The sequence below is a fragment of the Condylura cristata genome, unplaced genomic scaffold, assembly GCF_000260355.1.
Source record: "Condylura cristata isolate star-nosed mole 26May11 unplaced genomic scaffold, ConCri1.0 scaffold00003, whole genome shotgun sequence".
NCBI lineage: Eukaryota > Metazoa > Chordata > Mammalia > Eulipotyphla > Talpidae > Condylura > Condylura cristata.
The window spans coordinates 31,530,589-31,553,620 of record NW_004567104.1 but is presented as its reverse complement, the minus strand read 5'-3'; the positions used below and the strand labels follow the sequence as shown (position 1 = coordinate 31,553,620).

Below are 23,032 nucleotides of genomic sequence, written 5' to 3'. Positions count from 1 at the left end.
CTTGCATCTGAGCTAACCAGTGTTTCTTTTCCATGTAAATCATGGAGCATCATAAGTGCTCTCCCTCAGTGCCCTGTGTCAGAGGCAGGCATGCTGGCTTGGGGCCAAGGTGCCTGTGCCTGGCAAGCACCACTCCCGCACTGGTAAAACCCAGCTGGCACTACCTGGAGCGTGGCCCAGCGCGAGCTGCCTTTGTTGGTGGATTTCTTTGAGCATATGTCTGAGTGTGCAGGCAAATAGCGTTAAGTTTTCAAGAAAGTGACTGTAAGTTAAGTGGAAAGAGGAGGGGAGAAGGAGAGGTATGTGCAGACGCATTTTGACTGAAGACTGTTAACTGGAGGAAATATGTGGTTTGTTAATGAGGATTCCACCTGTCCTCCCAGAAAAGTGGAGTTGGGCTGGAGAGTAGGGATCCCTTGAGGGTGTGGGGGATGGTGGGAGTGCTGCAAGAGGAGGAAATAGAGTGACAGTGGCAGCAGGATTGCTTGGGGTGAGCAAGGCAGCAGTGGTATAGGCTCTCACGGGTCCTAGCAACTGTCTTTCCTGTGTCCCATTTTAGAAAAGCTCCCTATGTCTTAGAGTAGCTGGGGTGACTGGGGCACTGTGGTTAGGCAGGTCCCCATTTTTGGTATGTGGATTCCATCTTTGGTCTATCACTCACAGATATCTGAGCAGTGATTATAATAACATGAAAAAAAATGTTGCCCTAGGACTTGTTTTTCAGCCCGCCTGACTGGGAGAAGGAGGGTGGATGGAGAAAAGGGCAAAGAAGCAGATCCCTGGAGTTTGTCTGGGGAAAGCTGCATGGCGAGGTTGTGCTTTTTCCATTGCAGTTTGTTCTTTGTTTCCTCTGCTGCTTTGGTTCACATTTCATTGCTGCTTCTTGCTCTGATTGCCCCAGAAGGAAGGGGTGAACTGCACTCCAGGGAAGTGGGAAACAGGTTAGGAGGATGTAGTTGGGGAAAAGAGTATGTCCGTCTCCATCTCCCCCCCTCCCTCCTGCTGTCTTCCCTTCTGGCCAACCAGCCCCAGACTTGTGGGAGTGGAGATTTAGCTCTCATTCAGGAGTTTCCAAACTCTTTCTTTCTTTTCTTTTTTTCTCATAGAAAAGGGTAGTTCTTTCCAAATACATTGTCCCCAGCTTCTCTGATTTAGGAAGTGGTCTCTTCCTTTGGTGAGTGGAAGTTGTTTTAGTGCCTGTAGGATCACTCAGCAGATGAATGAAGGTACCGGGACATGAGCGCTAACGCAGGCTAATCCCTGGAAGCGGCCAGGCTTTGAGAGAGGCTGCACCCTTTAACTGGGGGTGCCGCAGTTATCCATAGCATTTCTGGAATACTCTTTGGAAGACCCCTTTGGCCTGTGGCATACTCCTTTGATGATCTGAAGGACGGCAGCTTTTTGTACTTTCTGAGCAAACTTGAGTTTTGGGAAATGTGGGAGGTGTTTGTCTAAAGGCAGCAAACAGGGACGAGTCTCTGAAGTCCTGTGTGACTTGGGGCTTGTGGACCTGTCACTTGATGCTCATATTTGGGAATGCTCTGACCTGAGGCTGTCCTATTCACTACTCCAGGTCTGTCAGAGATACAGAAAAGCATCAGCTACAGCTTTATCCCTGGTACACCTGAAGTCAGTTTTTGTTTATTTTAAACAATCTTATTTGGGTGGAATTATGTAGTCAACTTTAAAGAGGTAAGAAGCACTTTCACCATCTATCTTCCTCCCCGGTTTCCAATGTGTGGTTTCTTTGGGACTCTAGTTGATATAACAGTTAGAATTGATTCTGTATAGTCAGTAGGTGGGGAGGTGAACCAGTGGGAGGGAACTTCCTGTTCTGGAAATGGCAAGCAAATCTCTAGAACATTTTCTGTGATGGTACTTGACTATGGCTGACATGGGAATCACAGGGGAACTCTTTTTCCCCCAGTTTTATTGAGAAATTACACATAGACACACACTCCTCACATAAGTTTAAGTATAGAATGAGGGTTTGATTTACCTACATTGTGAAAAGATTACAATATGGTTGGCTAGCATCCATTTTCTCCTATAGCTGTAAAAAAAGGAAAAAATATTTCTCCATGTGATGAGAATTCTTAAGATTTACTCTCTTAACAACTTTCCTGTGTATCATCTGTCAGTGTTAGCTGCAGTCATCAAGTTGTACATTACATCCTAGTACTTATTTTTATAATAACTGGAAGTTTTTCTCTTTCTCCAATTCCTGTTTCCTCCACCCTTCACCTCTGGTTTGACCTCTTTATCTGAGAGTTTGCTTTTTTAATTGTTTTAGAGTCCACACATAAGTGTGATCATATAATCTTTTTCTCTCTTTTTTTTCTGACTTATTTCACTTAGCATATGCCTTCAAGTCCCATCCATGTCACAATAGTGGGATTTCTTCTTTTTCTTTTAACCACTGAATGTCATTATACGTGACACACACATAATGAACTATGACACCCACACACATATAACCACAATTTCCTTATCCATTCATCCATCAATGGGCACTTAGTTTGATTCCATGTCTTGGCTGGAATGCTGCAATGAAAATGGGGTGCAGATATCTCTTTGAGTTAGTGTTTTAATTTCCTTTGGATATAGTCCCAGAATGGTGATATGGTAGTTTTAATTTTTTGAGACTCCTCCATGTTGTTTTTCATAGTGGCTGCACCACACCAGGGAACTCTTAAACACCACTGACCAACCCCAAATCACTCAGAGTCTCCCTGTTTTTATAGCAGAGAAATTAAGACTTAGATTTAGAATAAAATGTTATCTTTAACCTTCCCCCCCAGCCCCCCCCCCCCAGTCCTGGCATTACAGGTTACTTTTGCAGAGACACAAAACTGTGTTTTTAGATCAGCAGAAAATGTACAGATTCTTTGCATAATCATAACAGTGGACAGAGAATGTCTTCCAGGACAAAATGAATGAAGACAACAGATGAAAAAAACCTGAATGAATTACATGAATCTTGAGGAGGCCTGAGGGAAATGTATCACTTTGATTCAGAAAGCCCTCGAATCATCTAAGGGGGATGATCACCTGTGGTCCTGCCAAGAGCACATGTAGACGAGGAGCCCTCCTACCTTAGGGAGCACCTCCCTCCTTCCAGAGCGCCACACCCTCTATATCATGATGTACAAGTTTGAGCATGGCTTGTGGGAGCAGACACTCATTCATGACACAGCATCCAGGAGAGAGGCTTATTTTTCTACAAGACACAGCCCCTCCAATGTTCTTTTTTTTTTTGCTTGTGATTATACCAATTAGAAAACTCAAAACAGGTGCTAATGTGTCTGTAGCACTTTTCTTTTACACCTGCTTATTCCCTATAGTTTAAGAAAGTGGGTGTGGTGTGGTTTGGGGCAAGCTGTAGAAAAGCTGCTATTAGAATAGCAGTGAGGAGCAGGTTGGCACAATTCAGAGTGATCTGCAAGCATTTGAAGGACAATCTAGATCTTATAGCCAGACTCCCTGGCCTGAGAATGGCATGACAACCTCTACACAATGGGTCAGGGGAATCGTTTTTCTCCTTAGAACACTAAGGACTGACCTTTCTCCTTAAATTCTGAATGGAGAATTTAGCTTTTGACATGATTAAAGGATTTCATTGGCAAAGCACAGTTCTGGGAAAAAGTATGTAGTGGATGATTTGTTAGGGGCAACTTCTCCTTCCTTCCTTTCTTGGCTGGTTTCTGCTCATGGTGAACTGTCTGTGCTATGTGTAAGGCTTCCCCTGCATTGCTGGTCCTGTTTGTACCTGTGGGGCCAAACTGTGTGTGGCAGAGCTGTGAGGGCTGGTGCTGCCCTCATGAAGCAGGTCTTTCTTTCACTTGCCTTTTCCTTGGGTGACAGAGAGGAATGTCATCCACTCCTCAGTGACTAGTCTAACCCTCAATGTTCAGCTTTCCATCTTCCCTGGAGAACTTAGTGAACGGGTCTAATTGGAAGGTTAACTTCTGCCACAGCCTAAGCACTAGTCCCTGATGGACCCCCACAGTTCAATTGTGTACCCCTCCACTGCTGACACCCTATGCTCCACATCTAGTGCCAACGAACAGTCCCCTGCAGCATACACCTTGGAGGAGGGCAGAAGCCCTTGTCTCTGGTCTGATTTCTGGGGTGGCGATCCCTGCAGGTCTCTACTCACCCACTGTCACCATGAATTGGTGTGTATTCCAGGAGATGTTTCACATGACATCTCCTGGGCACTAATAAGTGTGGGGTAAATCTTGAGCTGCATCGCAAAAGCGGGCAAACAGGGTAATGCCATGCTCTGTTGCTGGAGTGCAGTGGAAACCATGAGGGATCGTCCTCAGTCCTGGCCAGGAGCTTTTAGTAATCAGCACAGGATATCCTGGGCTTCCACGGGCAGCTTGCTAGATGTCTAGGAGGATATTTCTTCCTCTCAAATCCAGAATTTTCATGACTTAATAGAAGATCTAGAGCTGGGAGATTATTACCCAGACATTTGTCCCAAATGAACAAAACATCCCCCCCCCCGCAACTGTGTAACCCTGAATAAAATCACTCTTCTCTGAAACTTGCTACTCTCCCCTTGAAAATTATGGATTATCAGGAATAGCATTAATGTTTCCTCAAGCTCAAGGACTTTGTGTCTTTTTAAGGCAAGGTAACATGACAAATGCTGGAATCAAACACACCAGATTCAAGTCTGATTTTAATTTTTCATGGCGACTCTCACTAAGTTAGTCAACCTCCTTGAGCCTCAGTTGCCTATGCTATGTAGTGAAATAAGAATAGCTGCTACTTATGTGTTTCATATGAAGAAAAAATAGTACATGTTGAAATGCTTGGTATACATATACTCAATTATTATTAATTACTTTTATTATTAATATATGTATATTTAATTCATTTCATTCTATTTATCTAGCTACTGTTTTGTGTTCATCTCTCCCATTTCTTACCTTCACATTTCTATTCACCTTTACATCTCCAGTATATAGCACTGGGCCAGCCACAAAATAAGTACTCAACAAATATTTGTTGTAGGAATAAAGTATGAATTAATAGATATTTATTTGTATAATATCATGTTTTTTATGCAGCACCTTCCTTAACTAAGCTCTCATTTTGAATATATATATATATATATATATATGTATGTATTCAAATATCTATCTATCTATCTAATCTATAATCTTCCCCAAGCTGAGGACACACATACATACCTGTAAGACATGTAAGATTGATCAGCCAGAGCCTGACTATAGTTACGACACATGTGACAGCTGCCATTCACAAGGTTATGTCTATATCTGGCACGAGCCCTTATCCCATGGAGGGGGGTGTAGGATAGGGAAGGAATATGTCAATAAGAAAAGACTTCTGAGAGGAAGAGGCAGGTGAGGAGCTTACTAGTGTGAGTATTTTTCAATAGGAAAGATAGGGCTGGGGTGGGCCAAAGGAATGGAGGGATGAAAGGCAAAGTATAATACAAAATTGAAACTAATAAGGAAATTAAAAAAAGGTATATAGATAATATGTTATCTGTTTAGTGAAGGGAAGTTCGCTCTGACAGGAACAGGGAAGATCCCAGGGAGAGGGTGACTTTTGTATCCATCCTTTGGGCAGACAATGATGAATGGTCCCTGAGGTGCTTCATTGATGTGACTAGGAGAGAATACAGGGGTTTGGTCCGGGCTTCACCATGGGCCTTGGGAAGAATTGAACAGGAATTGGGAAGAAGTGGCACTTGGCTTCCTGAGGTCAGATGTGAAGACCTGGCCTGGCATTGACCTTGACAGGTACTGTCCAGCCAGTCAGATCTCAGAGTGGCCCTTAACTTAAGGCACTGGTGCCTTAATCGCTGCTCCCTGAACTGATGCAGCAAGTTTTTTTTTTTTTAATTCATTTATGCTTATAGAACTGGGGTACAGGCCAGAGATGTGATGGGTGAGAGGATTCAACAGAGACAGAGTGGGGAGCAGAACAAGCAGATGTACCAAGATACACTGCTGAGGGGGAGCAGCAGGCGGGTCAGGGGAGGTCTGCCACACCATGTGGGTCAGCTCCCTGGCTGGGGATCGAACTTGTACTGCAGTGGCTTTGGAGAGCTTCATAATGCATAGATTTAAACCATTGTGCCTCCAGAGAGAACCCCAACAGTGAGTCTTTTAATGTGCAAAACAGATAACAGATAGAGGAAAGGAAAGCAAATCTAGACCAACAAATAGGTCTTATGAATATGTGAATGAGCCAGAGGGTTTCTAAAAATGGAGAATTTAAACCTCCTCTAAAGACACTTGAAAGTATTACAAATAACAACTGTGTGAAATAGAACTGCTCTGGGGGACTGGGTTCAAGAGAGGGCTGCTAAATTGTGATCTCTGCTAAGCATAGGGACTACCGGGAGTACAGAGGGTCAACCGTGACATATCCCTGCAGTGGTTCCTCACTGCTCACTGTTGAGACTCCACACCTGATTAGACCAGTCCAGGGCAGCCCTCATAGACCTGTGAGTCAAAAGGTAAATCTGAGGAAACCAGGTATACAATCCAGAGAGACACCCAGGACTTGCCCAGAAGTTTTAATGAGCTTGCCTGGTCTGGTGGAGTAAAATGGCCACAGTGATTTCATGGCAGTTTTAGGAGTGGAAAGTCCAGGAAGACAGCTTTCCAGCAGGCTAGTGACAGAGTGCTACAGGTATCCTGAGGAGTACACAGCCAGCAGGCCTTTAGGGATCTGTCTCCCTAAGTCAAGAGGGGAGACTAGGTCTTGTGCAAAAATAATCAGATTAGGCCCTCCCTGGTGGTGCAGTGGGTTAAAGCACAGCACTAAGAAACTTAAACCACTTCAGCATGAGTTTGATCCCCAGCCCTGGAGGTGACCCACATGGCACAGCAGACCTCTCCTGTCCTACCTGCTGCTCCCCTCAGCAGTGTGCTTTGTCAATCTGCCTGTTCTGTTCCCCACTCTATCTCTGGTGAATCCTCTCACTGCCTCTGCACCTCTGGCTTTTACCCCAGTTCTGCATGCAATAATAAAATAAATATTAAGAAAAAACAGATTATATGTACCCTAAGGGCAGAAATCTTCCCAAGCCTATGTTTGCAATAAATGACACCGTTTAAGAAAGCATGGCGCCATGGAGAGAATATCCCATTAATATTTTTGACAGGCTCCTGTATTGCACAGTTGGTTCACATTGCAAGCACTATTCAGCCTGATAGAGTCGTATGTTACCTGCTGTTTGTTGGTGCCTATCCTAAGCTTATTTAGGCAGTGAGTCTTTATCATTACATTTGCACAGATCATACTTTAAGCAAGTCTAGATGTTCTTGGATCATCTGGGAGACTCCTGGGCCTTATTCAAGACTGAATCTCATCTGGAGATCTTAAAAGGACCCCTAAAGTAATCATTTTTAAACCAACACCCTACGTGATAATGAAAATGACTAAAGTTTGATAAGCATTGCATAAAGTGGTAAAAATGTTTTATTTTTTTGAGTTAGGATGGGCTTACTGAGTCAAAACAGCCTCTGTGACATATCACGAACATGAGAGCAAATGGTGTAGAATTGAGTACAAGAAATATCTGATCAATCATCTGGTCATTCAGTGTATGTTTATGGTCTGACCTGGAGCCCCTGAGTGTCTACAAAACAGTTCACAGCTCACTTTGAAGGGGCTGTAATTTATCACAAAGGATGAGAAGCTGGCCAAGAGAGTCAAGGTCTCAAGCCCCAGATGGGAAACTGGTGGGGTAGGGGGCATGGAGCAGGAGCTGCAGCGTCCACTCAAGCACAGAGTGTCGCCTGTGGGGAGAAATATAAAATGAAATATGAAAGGAGAGCCAATCCTCCTTAGTGGGCTTAAATTAAAGGCTTACTGCTCCAAATTTCACTTTGCTATGCTCCAGCTTCCCCATACACCTTGCAAAATTGTGCCCCTGAAAAATAAAATATAACTAACCTAAAGTGAAAATGAGGGCTACCTGGGGGTTATATTCTAACGTAAATTGGTTTGCTCAAACCACTTGCCATCTGAGCACTCTGAGTGAAAGGAAAAGAGGTCTGGGAAGTGAAGGCGAAGAGGCAGACTCCTGGGAGCTTCAGTGAAGCTGGGGTGGCCAGAAAGCAGCATGCAGGACTGGCTGTCTCTGGATCTGGGAGACAGGGCCTGGTGACGGAATATACTAAAAACTACCTACAACGACATTTCTTCTTTCCCAGAGATCAACTGGGAAGACTGCTTTCCTGTTCTACCCATATCCTGCCACAGCACCCCACTAAAAATGCCCTAAGATGGGCCCAAGCTTTCTTAGTTACTAAATGCAATAGTTTTGATCTTTCTGAAGCTGACACTGGAGTTCCTCTTGAAGTTCTCTCCTCTTGATGTCTTTATTTTAAGCCTTTTCTACTTTTCTCTAACCCTCTGCATTTTCCCCTCAGGCTCATTTACTTTCTTCTCTCACCTCTTAGCCATTGATATTCCCATCAGTTCTATCCATGACTGAGAAGACTGTTCTTTTCATCTTAATTCATTTTCATTGGATGATCTCACCCATTTCTGAGCGCATTTACTGCCTCCTTCAATGGGAATATTCATTCAGCAAAACTTGCTGCCCACCTACTCTGTGTTAGGTACTGTGTGACTCCCAAGTCAAAATTTCTCTTTTAATATGCAGACCATATATCAAATTGCCTTCACTAGCTTCATATATGTATGAAATATATATATATATATATATATATATATATATATACAGAGAGAGAGAGAGAGAGAGAGTTTACATTTATATTATTATTCTAGTAGAGACAGGGATTTCAGTGCAAATGGTTTCTTAAGGGCATTCCCTTCAAGGAACAACTTGTAAGGGAATGGGGGAGTTGGAGATGCAGAGTAGGGAAGAGGAAGATAAAGTCTAGCTGAGACTGACTAGAGAAATGGGGACACCAGAGTTCCTCCACCTTGCAGTTAAGAAGCTGAGCTTTGGCACCGATGTATAGATGAGGCATTGGTTCCTTAGAGTGGGACTCTACCCAGGTGCCTCTTGGTGAGGCGGTACCCATCAGCTAAGGGCAGGTCCCCAGAGGTGGTCACAAGTATAAGCTGATGGTAGCCACACTCATGGAGCTGGGGGTTGGCACAGTGGTCAGCAGAGGAGCCCTGGGGGATGCCAGCAGTGTCTTCTACAGCAGTAAGACTTGAGACTCAATGGCTGGCACTGTCTTAAGTGCTTCATGTGTGTTAACAGACTTAATCTTTAAAATAACCCTATAATGTAGATACTATTGCTCATGTTTTACATGATAGAGATGAGACACAGGAAAGCTAAAAGTAATATGCCCAAGTTTCCTCAGTAAGTATATGAGGTGGCAGGATATGAACTGAGGAATGTTGCTTCTAGATTCCATACCTTTAACCTGCTGCCTGTACAGACTCTATGTATTGAGTCTCAGCATTCACCTGTCACTGTGTTAGGGACTCCAACTGTGAAATGAATATAACCCTGCCTTCACTGATGTTACTTGCCAATGAGGGAAGATGGACAAAAATTGAGTAAGTGAAATACTTGATTCAGAGGATAACAAGTGCTAAAGGGAAATACATCAGGGAGGGAAGGTCTTGAGTGCCAGATGATGGCTGTGGCTTTAAACGGGGTGAGCCAAGGAAAACCTTACTTAAGAACAGTTAAGCCAAGATTTAAAGGTGGCTTTTTTTTTTTTATACTTCTGCTTTCATCACTCCCATTGGTGACCCCAATTTACTCTTTCTCTCTGCACAGCTGCAGACTCTCTGGTATAGGGATCATGTTCCCTCTCTGATGAACCTGTCAGTGGTTTCACTGCACAGGTTGACCAGCCCCCAGACCATGCTCTGCTTGCCCTCTCTGCCTGCCCTCAACCTGTCTGCCCTGCCCTGCAGGGGGCCTCACTCATGATGGGGATACCCCAGCTTACACATACATGTTCTGTTCATGTCCTTGCAAATAGCAATACTTTGTCAACCCTCAGGCCTACTCATATTGATGGTGTTACTTGTCTTTGTGATGCTGGAAATAGGCTAAGGGTGAGAATTTTAGGGTTCCAGATACTAGGAACTTAGTCTACAAGAGTTGGTGTAAGTAGAAGGCAAGTTTCATTGTCTCCTGGGAGTAGTGTACAAGTGGAGGGTCAGAGTCAGGAACAAGTCTTCCTAAAGCATTCATAGCCCCACTCTGTTATCACTCTTCTCCTCTAACCTACATGCTTAAACCAAAGTTAAGTACTTGAACTTGAATCCAGTATGCTCCTGTGACTGTGTGATTTAGCACAGACTACAGAAAGGAGATCAGCCACTTGGACTCTGCCTTATTTCTCCCATCTCCTGTGAGCCCTCTTACCTAATCCCTTCATCATGAACCCAATCATAAAACACCATAGGTAGGGGGGAAGTGGTGGGTGTAATATGATTCTAGTGATTTGGGTGTGGTCTATAACGTCTTTGATTCTTTCTCTAATCACTTACTAGTCGTGCAACCTTCAGCAAATTCTGTGCTTCGATTTCATCTCTTAAATGAAGATAAGGTTATTTATAAGATATTCTAAGGATAAAGTAAAATCATAAATGTCAAGTTTCCAAACACAGCCCCTGGTATAGAGTAAGTTCTGGGTAAAAGTTCTTTTCGGGCACGGCAGACCTCTCCTGTCTCAACCACTGCTCCCCTCAGCAATGTACTTTGTCACTCTGCCTGTTCTGCTCCCCACTGTCTCTGGTGAATCCTCTCACTGCTCCTGCACCTCTGGCCTGTACCCTAGTTCTGTATGCATAAATAAATCAACCTTTAAAAAAAAAGTTCCTTTCTGTCTCCCAGCTATGCATCTTTCTCAAAACCAAACATACAGAATGTCTGGGGAAGTCTAGGTTGTTTTCACAGAAAGTCGCCAGTTAGATTAGCTTTCGTTGTTCATACCCTGGCTTCTTTCCCTCTCTTCTGAGATAGTGAGAACTTATAGAAAATATTAGTACCTGATTCTACTTTTAGTTGTCAGAAATTAATGGTTACTAGTATGTATATAGCCAGCTATATATACAGCTAGTATATACTAGTATGTATATAGCCAGCTATGTATACAGTCCACCATGTAGATGATGGCTTAGCCAAATCCCAGTTCTTTTGACTATTTGATGTCAGGAATGGAGATTTCTCACATTAGCCTAAATATAATGGTGGAGACTGAGGAGCAGGTAAACAAGTCAGTCATCTCTGGGAAAAGTCAAGACCCACAGGTGCCTGACATAAGTGAGTATGCAACAAATATGAGTCAAGATAAATGCAACTAAGCTCAATGTGAAAATCATTAAACCCTAGTAGAAAGATGGGGGAAAGAAATGATCAGGTAAATCACAGAAGAAATACTTAGCAGCCAATAGATATAAGCTAGTAATCAAAGAAATGGAAATTAAAATATAATGGAAGATTTTTCCTAGGAAATGAGCAAGGATTTAAAAAATTCAGTGACCAGTGCTAGTGAGGATAGATTAACTGGGGTACTTTTGTTGCTGGGAAATATGTAAGTTCTATTACATGTTCATATAACGTAATGAGAATAACTAAAGCAGCTATGTTTTAGTTGTAAGATGGATTATGTGTTATTAAATATACTAGTGTCAATGAAATTTTAGACACAAGAAAATGCTACATTATAGTGAAAAGTGGAAACATGAAAATTACATGCACAAAGAAAACAGACAGGAAATAGGCCAGAGTATTGTAAATTCCTGTCATTAACATCTCATAAAGATCTTTGAATATTTTAACTTTCCTATAATTACCAGGTGTTTATCTTATAATTGGAAAGAACTCCCATAATTTAATTAAAAGTCACATTGCTTCAGACAACAGGGCAGCAGGGCAGCAGGAAATTATTAATGAAAGCCTCTGGACACTTGTTAACTTAGTGTCAGAGAAGAGGCAAGCCCTTTCCTTCAGGGAGCAGGATTTGGGAAGAAACAAAAGACTCAGCTTTTCTCCCATGCTGTGTCTAGTCCTTTGATTTACTAGAAGAAGTGGGGAGAGTATCCTTACCTGGAGAGTTTCCTGTTTAACTGGGGAGTCTAAGTGAGTGGCCTTGTGTGGGAGACAGTCACACACTCAGGGGAGCTGTGGTCTTTTCACCAGAATGTGACATTCTCATCCCTGGTTGAGATTTGAGAATGAAGTCTGAAAAGAGGTTTTGTTTTCTTTTGTGGCTTTATCTCTAGTAGTTTTAAGCAACTTATACATGGTGCTGCACATCAGCGGGTCATGGAAATCCTGGCTTTAGTAACTACAGTGTAAGAAATAAGAAATGAAGTACTTGCCCTCAGGAAATAGAGTACCAATATTTATATAAAAATGTGGTTTAACCAGTTTATTTTGAGTTATAAAATAAGTGGATAGGTTAAAAAAACCTATCCCCTTCACTACCAAGACATACTTACTTCTGAAGTGAGATATTGTGACTACTTTGACCATCACTGTTTTACTTCTTTCAACTCTTATAGTATTGGTTGAAATTCAAGTGTTGATGTAAACTTTGCCACTTAGTAAGTTATATAGCAGCATCTTGATTCACTTAGTCTGGTTATTTCCTGGTTTTCAAGATGGTCACTATCATTTCATCTGACCTTGATTTCAAGGGTAGTTTCCCTTCTCCTAGCTGCCTGACAGGTGCCTTTTTACATCTTGACTCTCATCATGATGGGAGGACTTGAGACAGTCTGATGACAGCCAGTTAGTCCCACCTGGTTGTCTGTGAGCAATCAGCATGACTCAGCAACCGTTCTTTTTAAGTCAACATACATTTTGAATTACAAGTTACATCCTAAAGTAAATACAGAGGAGGAAATTATGTTATTTGTATTTTGTGTCATCTCAAATCAATTGCTAGAACAGGCCTACAGCCCTTTATTGAAAAGTGTCTTTGGTCCAGTTTGGGTTCTTGGTAAAATGTACCAGGGTTCTTGGTAAAATGTACCAGTGTCTGCCTTTGATGTGGGTGTAGGGAAGGACAGCCACCCCAGAATTTAGGGTAGCAGGGTCCCTGTCCTTTAGGGAACTGGTATTCAAAAGGGGGGAAACCATTTATTTTAGGAATAAGGGAAGCAGACAAAAATGAAAAGAAAATCAAACACAAGTGTAAATACTCAAACAGTAAACTTCCAAACAGGTGCGGTTAACTGGAGGGGAGGCTGAGTTATTTTTAAGAGCTGGGAGAAGGCAGAGTGCCCTTACTCAGATGGGGCTAATCTACCAGAGGCTTACTGAAATAGTACATTTTGAGTTGAATGGGAAGGTAGCCAGGAGACCTGGTGTGAAGTTGGAAGGGTGGCCCAAATGAAAAGGAATGCAGGTTTCTGGGTGCCTTCCAACTGTGTGTGCCAAAGTCTCAGCTCCCCAGAGTGACCATGCCTGACCTCTGACCTCCCCACAGTGAGGACGTGTGCAAACGTGGCTTCACCGTCATCATCGACATGCGGGGCTCCAAGTGGGACCTCATTAAGCCGCTCCTTAAGACACTGCAGGAAGCCTTTCCAGCTGAGATCCATGTGGCCCTCATCATCAAACCCGACAACTTCTGGCAGAAGCAGAAGACCAACTTTGGCAGCTCTAAATTCATCTTTGAGGTGAGCCAGGCCCCTCAGAGCCTCCCCTCTCTTTCCCTTCTGCCACTTACTCATTTCTCACTTCCATGTCTCCATTTACCCTATGATGCCCAACATAACGGACTGATACTGCAGAATGAGTAGGCCCTTGGGGCCTTTCTTAGAGTCTGGGGAGGAATGAAAGAATTGAGGGATTGTCCTAAATGCAAGGTTTCATTAGGCATTCCTATTTACTCTGCTGAGTGTGTAAATTGGGGCAGTGTTACTGGCAACACTGTAATTTGTGTCAGATAATTTGTATCCATTTTTCTGGTAATTCTTCTAGGGAAATACTTCAATGTAAAACTTAAAACAAAAAGGTGAAAAGCTAATTATAATTATGAACAAAATGTATCCCAGGTTGTTCATTATAGTATTTTGGCAAGAAAACACATATTTATACACACCAGATACACACACACACACACACACACACACAGAGGTTGGAGCCTAAATGTTTATTAGCTTAAGTTTGGTAACATTAATACACAGATACTATAAAGTCATTAAAAATCATATTAGGGAAGAAATGTCACAAAAATGCTCACGAGATACATTGTTTAAAAAAAGCTGAATGATAAAACACTATAGACAATATAATCTGAAATTTGTCTTGTACATGTAGATATAGAGAAGACTGAAAGAGAATGAAATTCTCTGGCCATGGGGATGGGTGGGGCTGGATTATGGGTGAATTATTTTCTTCATATTTTCCTATCTTCTTTTGAGAATTGCTTTTATATTCAGGGGAAACAAGTACTTTTTCAACTAGAATTTTCCAGAGGGCACATGTCTCTCCTGAGAATGTTTAATGATGACATAGCAGATTAAGTCAATGATTTAGGAATCTTTGTCCTAACTAAATTCCCTTTCTTGGAATTCTAGTCCTAATGTGTACGAGGGTGAAGCTTGGTGTGTGTGTACCTTGGAAAATGGAACTGCTCTTAATCTTGCAGTCAGTTCCTGCTCCTGACTTGTCTCCCAGGGGCTGGGAACACCTGTGTGTGTGTGTGTGTGTTGAGGAGGTTGAACGCTGTAGGCTGTGATTTGATCACAACACCCTGACTGAAGCAGTTTGCACTCATGTAAATAACATAAGACATTGGTCTTGGTGTATAAACAGTTAACTCTCATACTCTCCCAGCATCCCATCTCAGTGATAGAAGTTCTGCAGGGAAATGCTTTTTGTATTTTTGGTTTGTTTATACAGAAGTGGTGACAACAAGCCTATAAGTTTAGGTGTAGAAATCTGAAGAGACTAAAACAAGTCTGGAACTTTTGCTTCAGTGTAGCTGTCTAGCACTTCCTATCTCCTTGCACCCCACTTCACCCCCAAGTAGAGCAAGTTTGTCTTTGCCTCTTAACCAAGTACAAGAAAGACAACTGAGACCCTCTCACTCAGAAAAAATATTTATAAAGCAGTGACTTTATATTTATAAAGGCAAGTGACTTACCTAGTGGCAACTCATGCAATAGGTGATAGAGATGAGAATTCAGTTGTGTTCAGTAGATGATAGAGATGAGAATTCAGTTGCGTTCAGTAGATGATAGAGATGAGAATTCAGTTGCGTTCAGTAGCAGATAATGCATGAATAATTGGTGAAGGTTATCATGGAGGCTTCCTGGAAGCAGTAGACTTTGAGCCTATTGAAAGGAGAAATACTTGATAACAGGCCTGCTCAAAATTGATGCACAGAGCCCATTGAAGAGCTTGTTAAATTAAGGTTCTGACTCAGTAGGTCTGGAGTAAGGCCCAAGATTCTGCATTTATAATGCAAACCCCTAGGTGATGCTAATGCTGGGGTTTGAGAACCACAAATTGAATAGCAGGTATCTAGGCAGAGATTTATGTTACTGGATGTACATTCAAATCACCTGCAGGAGCATGTCAACCTACCCCTGTCCACACTCCAGTTCAGGTGAACTAAATATATGTCCAGGGGGTGGGTGTTAGCATCAGTGTTTTTGTACAGAGCCCAAGGGATTCTAATGAGCAGTTGCATCTGAGAACCACCATTCCAGGCATAGGCAGCACCTTTTTGAGTCTTAGAAAGAATATGGAGGGGAAAAGAAGAAGAAATGCATAGAAAACAGAAGACTTGGAAAGAACTTTTTTTTAAGGGCTCCAGTAGTTTTGTAGCCTTCAGATCATCACAGTGGGCACCAGCGAGTTCTGAATATGCCTTCCATGTTGGGGGTCCATGGTGCCCCCCACACACTGATGTAAGCTCAGGTTAGTCCTCAGAGAAAAGCATTCTCTCCTTTACACAGAGGAAGAGACTAGGTCTCTAAAAACTCAAATAGTTTGTCCCAGTGAGACTGTTTCACAAAGTGAGAGAGTATAGGGCAGGCCCTAAACCAAAATAATTTTTTAAAAATAATATAATAGTTTATTTTTACATCATTTTGTGCCGTTTTCCATCTCAGTTGTAATCCCCATGGGCTTCCCATCACCAAATCACCCATGTGTCATCACCATAGTCCAGTGCATTTCCCTCCCCCCAATGTTTTTTGATCCCATTCCACCCCCGTAAAATGTCTCTGGTATATATAGCTCATTCATTACTATTATTATTTTCTCAGCTGGTCCTTTATATTCTTGCTATGAGTGAAACCATCTGGTATTTTTCCTTTTCTTTCTGGTTTATTTCACTAAGCTTTTCCAGCTCCATCCATGTTGCTGCGAAAGGCATGTGTTTATTTTTGTTTATTTTTTGGTTGCTGAATAATATTCCATTTTGTATATGTACCACATCTTTTTAATCCAGTCATCTACTTTTCAGACCAAAATTTTTTATGATTGCTCTTCCCCAGGAGAGAGAGGTGGGGTGTCCTAAGGGCAGCTGTTTCTTGTTAAATGTGGGTAGTTGCCTGTGTCAGCATGTGTAGCTTGGCTTGCTGGAGACATTCTCTACTCTGCTCTCCAAGAACTTGTGGAGGCTCACCAAGAAAACCGAGGGCACAGACTTCCTGTCCTCTGCCCTGATTCTGTTCACTGCAACACTGAGAATGGAGCTGAGGCAAGAAGATCTGCTCAGATCCCGGTAGCTCTATTACTGACCTTAATCCCATATGATGATATATTGGGTCATGGGCTTGTTTTATTTTATTTTTAAAGCTTTTTTAAAATTTATGCACACAAGAACTGGGGTGAAGGCTAGAGGTGTGGGGGTGACAGGATTCACCAGAGACATATTAGGGAGCAGAATAGGTGGCTCCACTGAAATACACTGCTGAAGGGAACAGCTCCCTTGCTAGGGTTCAAACTCATGTTGCAGCAGCTGCTGATAACTTCATAGTCGGAGACTCTCACCTCTGTACCATCAGGGATGGGCCTGACCTAGAGCCCCAGGCACTTGATCTGTTAGTTTTTCCACTCTTTCATCAACTGAAGCCCTATGTGTAGTTGACTTGAGAAAGGGGAGGAGAAAGGTGAGGGAGCAGAGACATAAAGACAGTCTATCCTTGAATGGCAAATGGTAGGCATGTGGAGAAGCTTTTTGAACCAGTCAGCCAGGCTGTCAAAACTCCCAACCTGCCTGGTTGGTGGCTTTTGACTAGTAGGCCTCTGCCCTCTCATTCACCCTTTCCAGCCATATCATGTCCTTATTGTGTGGACTTACTTTGACCTTTCCCCTTGACTTTTCTCTTTGTGCCTTCTATGCCCTGATGTACACCTCCCTACCTTCCCCCCTTCACCGAGTCTTACTCTCTGTTTCTGCCCCTCCCAGACGAGCATGGTGTCTGTGGAGGGCCTCACGAAGTTGGTGGACCCCTCGCAGCTGACAGAGGAGTTCGATGGCTCCCTGGACTACAACCACGAGGAGTGGATCGAACTTCGGCTCTCCCTGGAGGAGTTCTTCAATAGCGCGGTGCACCTGCTTTCTCGCCTGGAGGACCTGCAGGAGATGCTTGCCAGGAAGGAGTTCCCTGTGGATGTAGAGGGCTCTCGGCGGCTCATCGATGAGCACACGCAGCTCAAGAAGAAGGTGCTGAAGGCTCCTGTGGAGGAGCTGGACCGCGAGGGGCAGCGGCTTCTGCAGTGCATCCGCTGCAGCGATGGCTTCTCAGGGCGCAACTGCATCCCGGGCAGCGCTGACTTCCAGAGCCTGGTGCCCAAGATCACCAGCCTGCTGGACAAGCTGCACTCTACCCGGCAGCACCTGCACCAGATGTGGCACGTGCGCAAGCTCAAGCTGGACCAGTGCTTCCAGCTGCGACTCTTTGAGCAGGATGCAGAGAAGGTAGGAGGAGGGTGGGTTTGTGTGTGTGTGTCTGTGTGTGTCAAGGGATGGAGGAAGGGGGAAGATCTCAAAACCAAACAGGGATGAAAGGATGATGGGGAGAGGGAAGCCCAGGGATATTTTGATACTGAGTCAGTGGTGAAAATGCTGCTCAGGCTTGATCCAGCTGCCACAGAAAATGTGCTGGGTGTGGGGTGGGGGAGAAATAGTCCTTTTAAGATGCTTCAAGATTAATTTAAAATAGCTGTGCAGAACTAAGAGCCTCAGCCCTTGATTTATTTGGCATGTTTGAGAGGGAACAAAGAAAGGTTGGGTTGAGGGTTGTGTGTGCAAAGCTACATCTAAACAAGGTTGTGAGGAAATAGTTACTGGGTGAGCCATGTCCTAGGCTTCTTTGTGGGAGGCTTGTTGGAGACCTCTAATTCCACATCTGGGAAGCTCTTGGCAATCAAAGGAGTCTCTGATCTCTCAGCTTCTATTTTTGTAAAAGGGGTGGGTGCAAAGTCTCCCCTCTGACCCATTGGGGTGGCAGCTTGTTTGACCAGGGCTTGACTAATGAGTGGTGATCCCCACTTACCAGCTGACCATGGGGAGTGATGCCACCTCTCACTACCTTCCTCTGATCCCTGTGTTCCTTATCTTGGTGATGAGGAGAGTGCCATTCTCTCTCCCAACTCAATTTTCAGGGAAGTGGAGTTCTACTTCACAGTAAGTCATAAAGCAGGCCACCTATTACTTCAATAAATGTCTACTAAATAGCCTGTCTTGTGTCCAAAGCAAGACATTTAGATACAGATACGTAGGCCAGAATTTCTGTCCTGGAGCAGTAATCTGTCTTACTTGCTTGAAGTAAGGTAGACTTCACAAACTCCCATTCATTATTATTTTTGTTTGCCTTTTGTTCCCCACTGTCCTAGGTACAATATCAGTGCTTGGGAAGTTTTCAGACAAGAGGGGATATTGCAACCCAAATGTCTAGAAAACCTCAATGAACAATTTGTAGGAGAACTAGGTATTTAGAGGTGACTCAAGTGATGCAGATTGCTTGTTGTTTAGGGTCAGAACTGATATTTGTAAGTTGGTTTTTAAATTGTCACTTTGCTGTACTGATTTATTATTTTTAATAGTTTCATGTGTTCAAATCTTTGGGTTTTCTATGTATATCATCATGTCATCTTCAAATAGTGATAGTTAAAATTCTTCTTTCCTGACTTAGATTCCTTTTATATCTTTCTCTTGCTTAATTGCTCTAGTTTGGACATCACATATTATGTTGAATACTAGTAGTGAAAGAGGACTTTATCTTGTACCTGATCTTAGAGAAACATCTTTCAGTTTTTCATTACTGAATGTTAACTGTAGGTATGTATGACCTTTTTTATGTTGAGGCACATCCTATATGTTCCCATTTTTTGGAGGATATTTTCAGTAATGTATATCACACTTTATCAAGTGCTTTTTCAGTGTCTGTTTATATGATTTTTTAAAATATTTCCTTTAGTTGATGTGGTAAATATTATTGATTTTTCAGATTTTGAACCATCCTAGAACAAATCCCTTTTCATTATGACATTTGAGCCTTTAAATGAAATGTTGAATTCAGTTTGCTAAGATTTTGTTGAGGATCATTGCTTCTGTTCATTAGGGGTAGTGGTCTGTAATTTTCCCTTTTTAGTGATTTTTTTCTCTCTCTTTGTTATCAGCATAATGTTGTCCTCATAAAATGTGTTTGGAAATGTCCCCCCTTTCTTAATTTTTTAGAAAGTTTGACAAGGATAGGGATTAGTTCATCTTTGAAAGTTGGTACAACTCACTAGTGAAACCATACAGTTTTGGACTTTTTTTTTTTTTTTGCAAGAACTTTAATTACTGTTTCAATATCCTTGCTTGTAATTGAATTGCTCAGTTTTTCTATTTCTTCCTGATTCAATGTCAGAGGGATATATTTCTAAGAAATTGTCCATTTCTCCTAGGTTATTCAACTTAATTGCATACATAATCTCATGATCTGTATTTTTGAGGTGTCTGTTATAACTTCTCTTTCATTTCTGATTCTATTGATTAAAGTTTTCTCCCTTTTTTTATTAGTAATTATAATCTTTTTTAGACGCTTAGTGTTAGAAAGCCTTGTTACTGGATTGTCTATTTTGTTTTATTTTTTCCAAAGAATAATATTTTTGTTTAATTGATCTTCTAACGGTCTTTTTTTGTTTCTATTCTATTTATCTTCTCTTAATTTTATTATTTCCTCTGTCTACTTGCTTTGTGTTCTTCTTTTTCTAGTCCCTTAAGGTATAAGGTTAGATTATTGAACTCTTCTTGTTTCTTAATATAAAACCATTTTGTGATATACTTCCTTCTTAGTTTCTCTTTTGTTGTATCCCTTTGGTTCTGGTAGAGTCTGTCTTCATTTTTTATTATCTCCAGCTATTTTAAAATTTTATTATTTGATTTCTCATGAACCCAATAACCAGCCAAAGTCTTCAGATATTTGAGGTTTTTCCTGCTTTCTTTTTTGTGGTTGATTTCTAGATTGATAGAATTGTGATGAGAGAAGATACTTGTTAGGATTTCAGTTTTCATGAACCTAATGCTTTGTTTCATGACCTAATATGTTATATCCTTGTGAATGTACCTTCTGCATGTGAAAAGAATGTGTGTACAGATTTGGGGGGTACAGTGCCCTATAAATGCCTATTAAGGCCTTGTGGTCTAACTTATAATCTGTTCAAAATTAGGGTGTTGAAGTTCCCTGTTACTGTTGTGTTGCTGCCAGTGTCTTGCTTTCACATTTGATAGCTTATATATTTTGATACTCCTTCATTTGGCTCATATCTATTGACGGGTGTTATGTCTTCCTGACATGTTGATCTCTTAGCCATTTTATAAGGCCCATCTCTGTCTCTTACTATGTTTTTTTAGATGCAAATCTATTTTATTGGATAGAAGTATGAACATCCTGCCCTTTTGGGGGGTCCCATTTGCTTGTAGGAATTGTTTCCAGTCATTTAATTTGAGCCTACATTTATATTTGGAGGTCAAATGGGACTCCTAGAGGCGGTATAAAGGATTGTTTCCTGATCCAGGCAGCCACTGTGTGTCTCTTGATTGGTGATTTCCGTCCACTTGTATTTAGGATGATTATTGACATATGAGACTTTGTTGCTGCCATTGTATATTTAATTTTGTGGTTATATCTGTTTTATTGTTCTGTTTTTTGTGAATTTGCTTCTCTGTGGTTTAGATAGGAGAGCTATTATTAGTGTTTCTTGTAATGATATCCAGTGTTGATGAAGTAAGACCTTAAATTTCTGTTTGTGGGAAACTTTTAGTCTCTCTTGTATCTAAAGAAGAGACTTGCAAAATATAGTATTCTTAACTAGTAATTTTTATCTTTAAGTATTTTGGATACATCATCCCTTTCTTTTCCTGCCCATAGGGTTTCCTCAGAAAATCAGATGTGAAATGTGAACCTACTGGGAGTATCTTTATAAGTTGCCTGCTTTTTGTCTCTAGATGCTTTCAGTATTCTTTCTTAGTTCCAAACGCTTGGTAGTTTCATGACTATGTGTCATGAATCAATATGTATCAATATATTTAGATAACCAGGTGTTCTTTTAGCTTCAAGGCTTTGGGTATTTAGTTCCCCAGATTTGGCAAGTTTTCCCCTGTTATTTCCTTAAATAAGTTCTCTGTTCCCATCTCTCTCTTCTCCTTCTGGAATACCCATTATCCTTATGTTGCCTTTCCTAATAGAGTCAGATAGTTCTTGAAGTGTTTCATATTTTTGTTGTTCAGATTTCCCTTCCTTTTCCATCTGGACCTTGTGTGCACTATTATTTTGAAAGTGTGCACTATTATTTTGAAAGTCACTGATTTGATCCTCCCTGTAGTCTATTCTGCTTTCATAGCTTTCTTCACATTTTTTTCCTTAAGTCTCCATTGTTGATGTTTTCATATCCTGCAACTCCATTATTTAAACATTTCTGCTTTCAATTCATTAATTTTATTTCTCATTACACTCATTTGTTTCTTTGAATTTTGTTTTATCTCTTTGATTATATTTTCAGAGTTCTCTTGTACCACTGGCTTGAGTTTGTTTATTTCCTTTGAAAGTTTTATCATGGCAATTTTGAACTCTCGGATAGGAAGATAAAATTTTCCAAATCTTTGTGGTTGGAATCTGGACAATTGTTCACTCCCTATGATTATATATTATCTTAGTGTCTTAAGTTGCCTTTTTATATTTTTTTGTCTATACACATTTTTTAGATTTCCCTATTTTTCATTTGTAGTAACAACTCAGCGATGAACTACTTCTATCTTTCCAGAAGGTACCATTGCAGTTCTTACATGATTTTCAATGTTTGGAGTCTCCAGGCTTCCTTAAGACTGAGGTCTGACCCTGCATCTTTCAAGTCAAGGGCCTGGAGAGTGAGCTGGAATGACAAGTTGCTAGTGTGAATGCTGGGAGGATTTGGGGATGATGACCAGACTCCTGTTTGTAGCATCACAAATTGCTCCTTTTTGGGGTTTCAGAGCCAAGACTGATGTTACCAGGTGCTTCCAGTGAGCTTCAAAAGGGCAGAACCATATGGAAAGGTTAGAAGGAGGGAAACTGCAGCCCAGTACACCGTTCTTACTCATTTCAACCGAGACCCCTGGACCCTCTGTGAGCACCCCAGCTCTGCTGCATGTGCGTCCCTCAGTCAAGGGCATGTGCCTCCACGCTCTTCAGCTCTCCCTTTCCCAGGACTGGTAGCTGAGTGGTTGGCCAGTGCAGCATTGCAGTTTGTACTGCAACCTTCTACCAGGGCACAGCCTCTAGGTTCCTCTGATCATCCGTATCTTGTTCAGGGAAGCATACATCTCTTCCATGTCATTTCTGCACAGTCTGCCTGTTCTCTGATGTCCAAGAGGTTTTCCAGTTTCTCCCAAAGCCACAGGATTTGCTGGCTGCAGTATGCCATTAGTTGATATACATGATCTTTTGGGGAGCAAAGCAAGGAAACTCTGATGCCATCTTGGGTCTGCCTGCTCCCAGTAGAGAAGCTAATTTTAGATGCCTTCCTGCATATTCATTTTTGCATGTGAAACTCTATTCACATCCTTGGGTGCTGTGTCTGTGCTGAAATGAAGTTGTG

General features: G+C 41.9%; 1 protein-coding gene across 1 annotated transcript in view; it reads left to right on the top strand.

Moving 5' to 3' along the window:
* KALRN (kalirin, RhoGEF kinase) overlaps nt 1-23,032 on the top strand; it is a 408,565-nt gene that overhangs the window by 12,693 nt on the left and 372,840 nt on the right. Inside the window, exons 3-4 of the mRNA XM_012730450.1 lie at nt 13,434-13,626; nt 17,376-17,888. Coding sequence (XP_012585904.1) covers nt 13,434-13,626; nt 17,376-17,888 — 706 coding nt within the window. The remainder of the gene's footprint in view (nt 1-13,433; nt 13,627-17,375; nt 17,889-23,032) is intronic.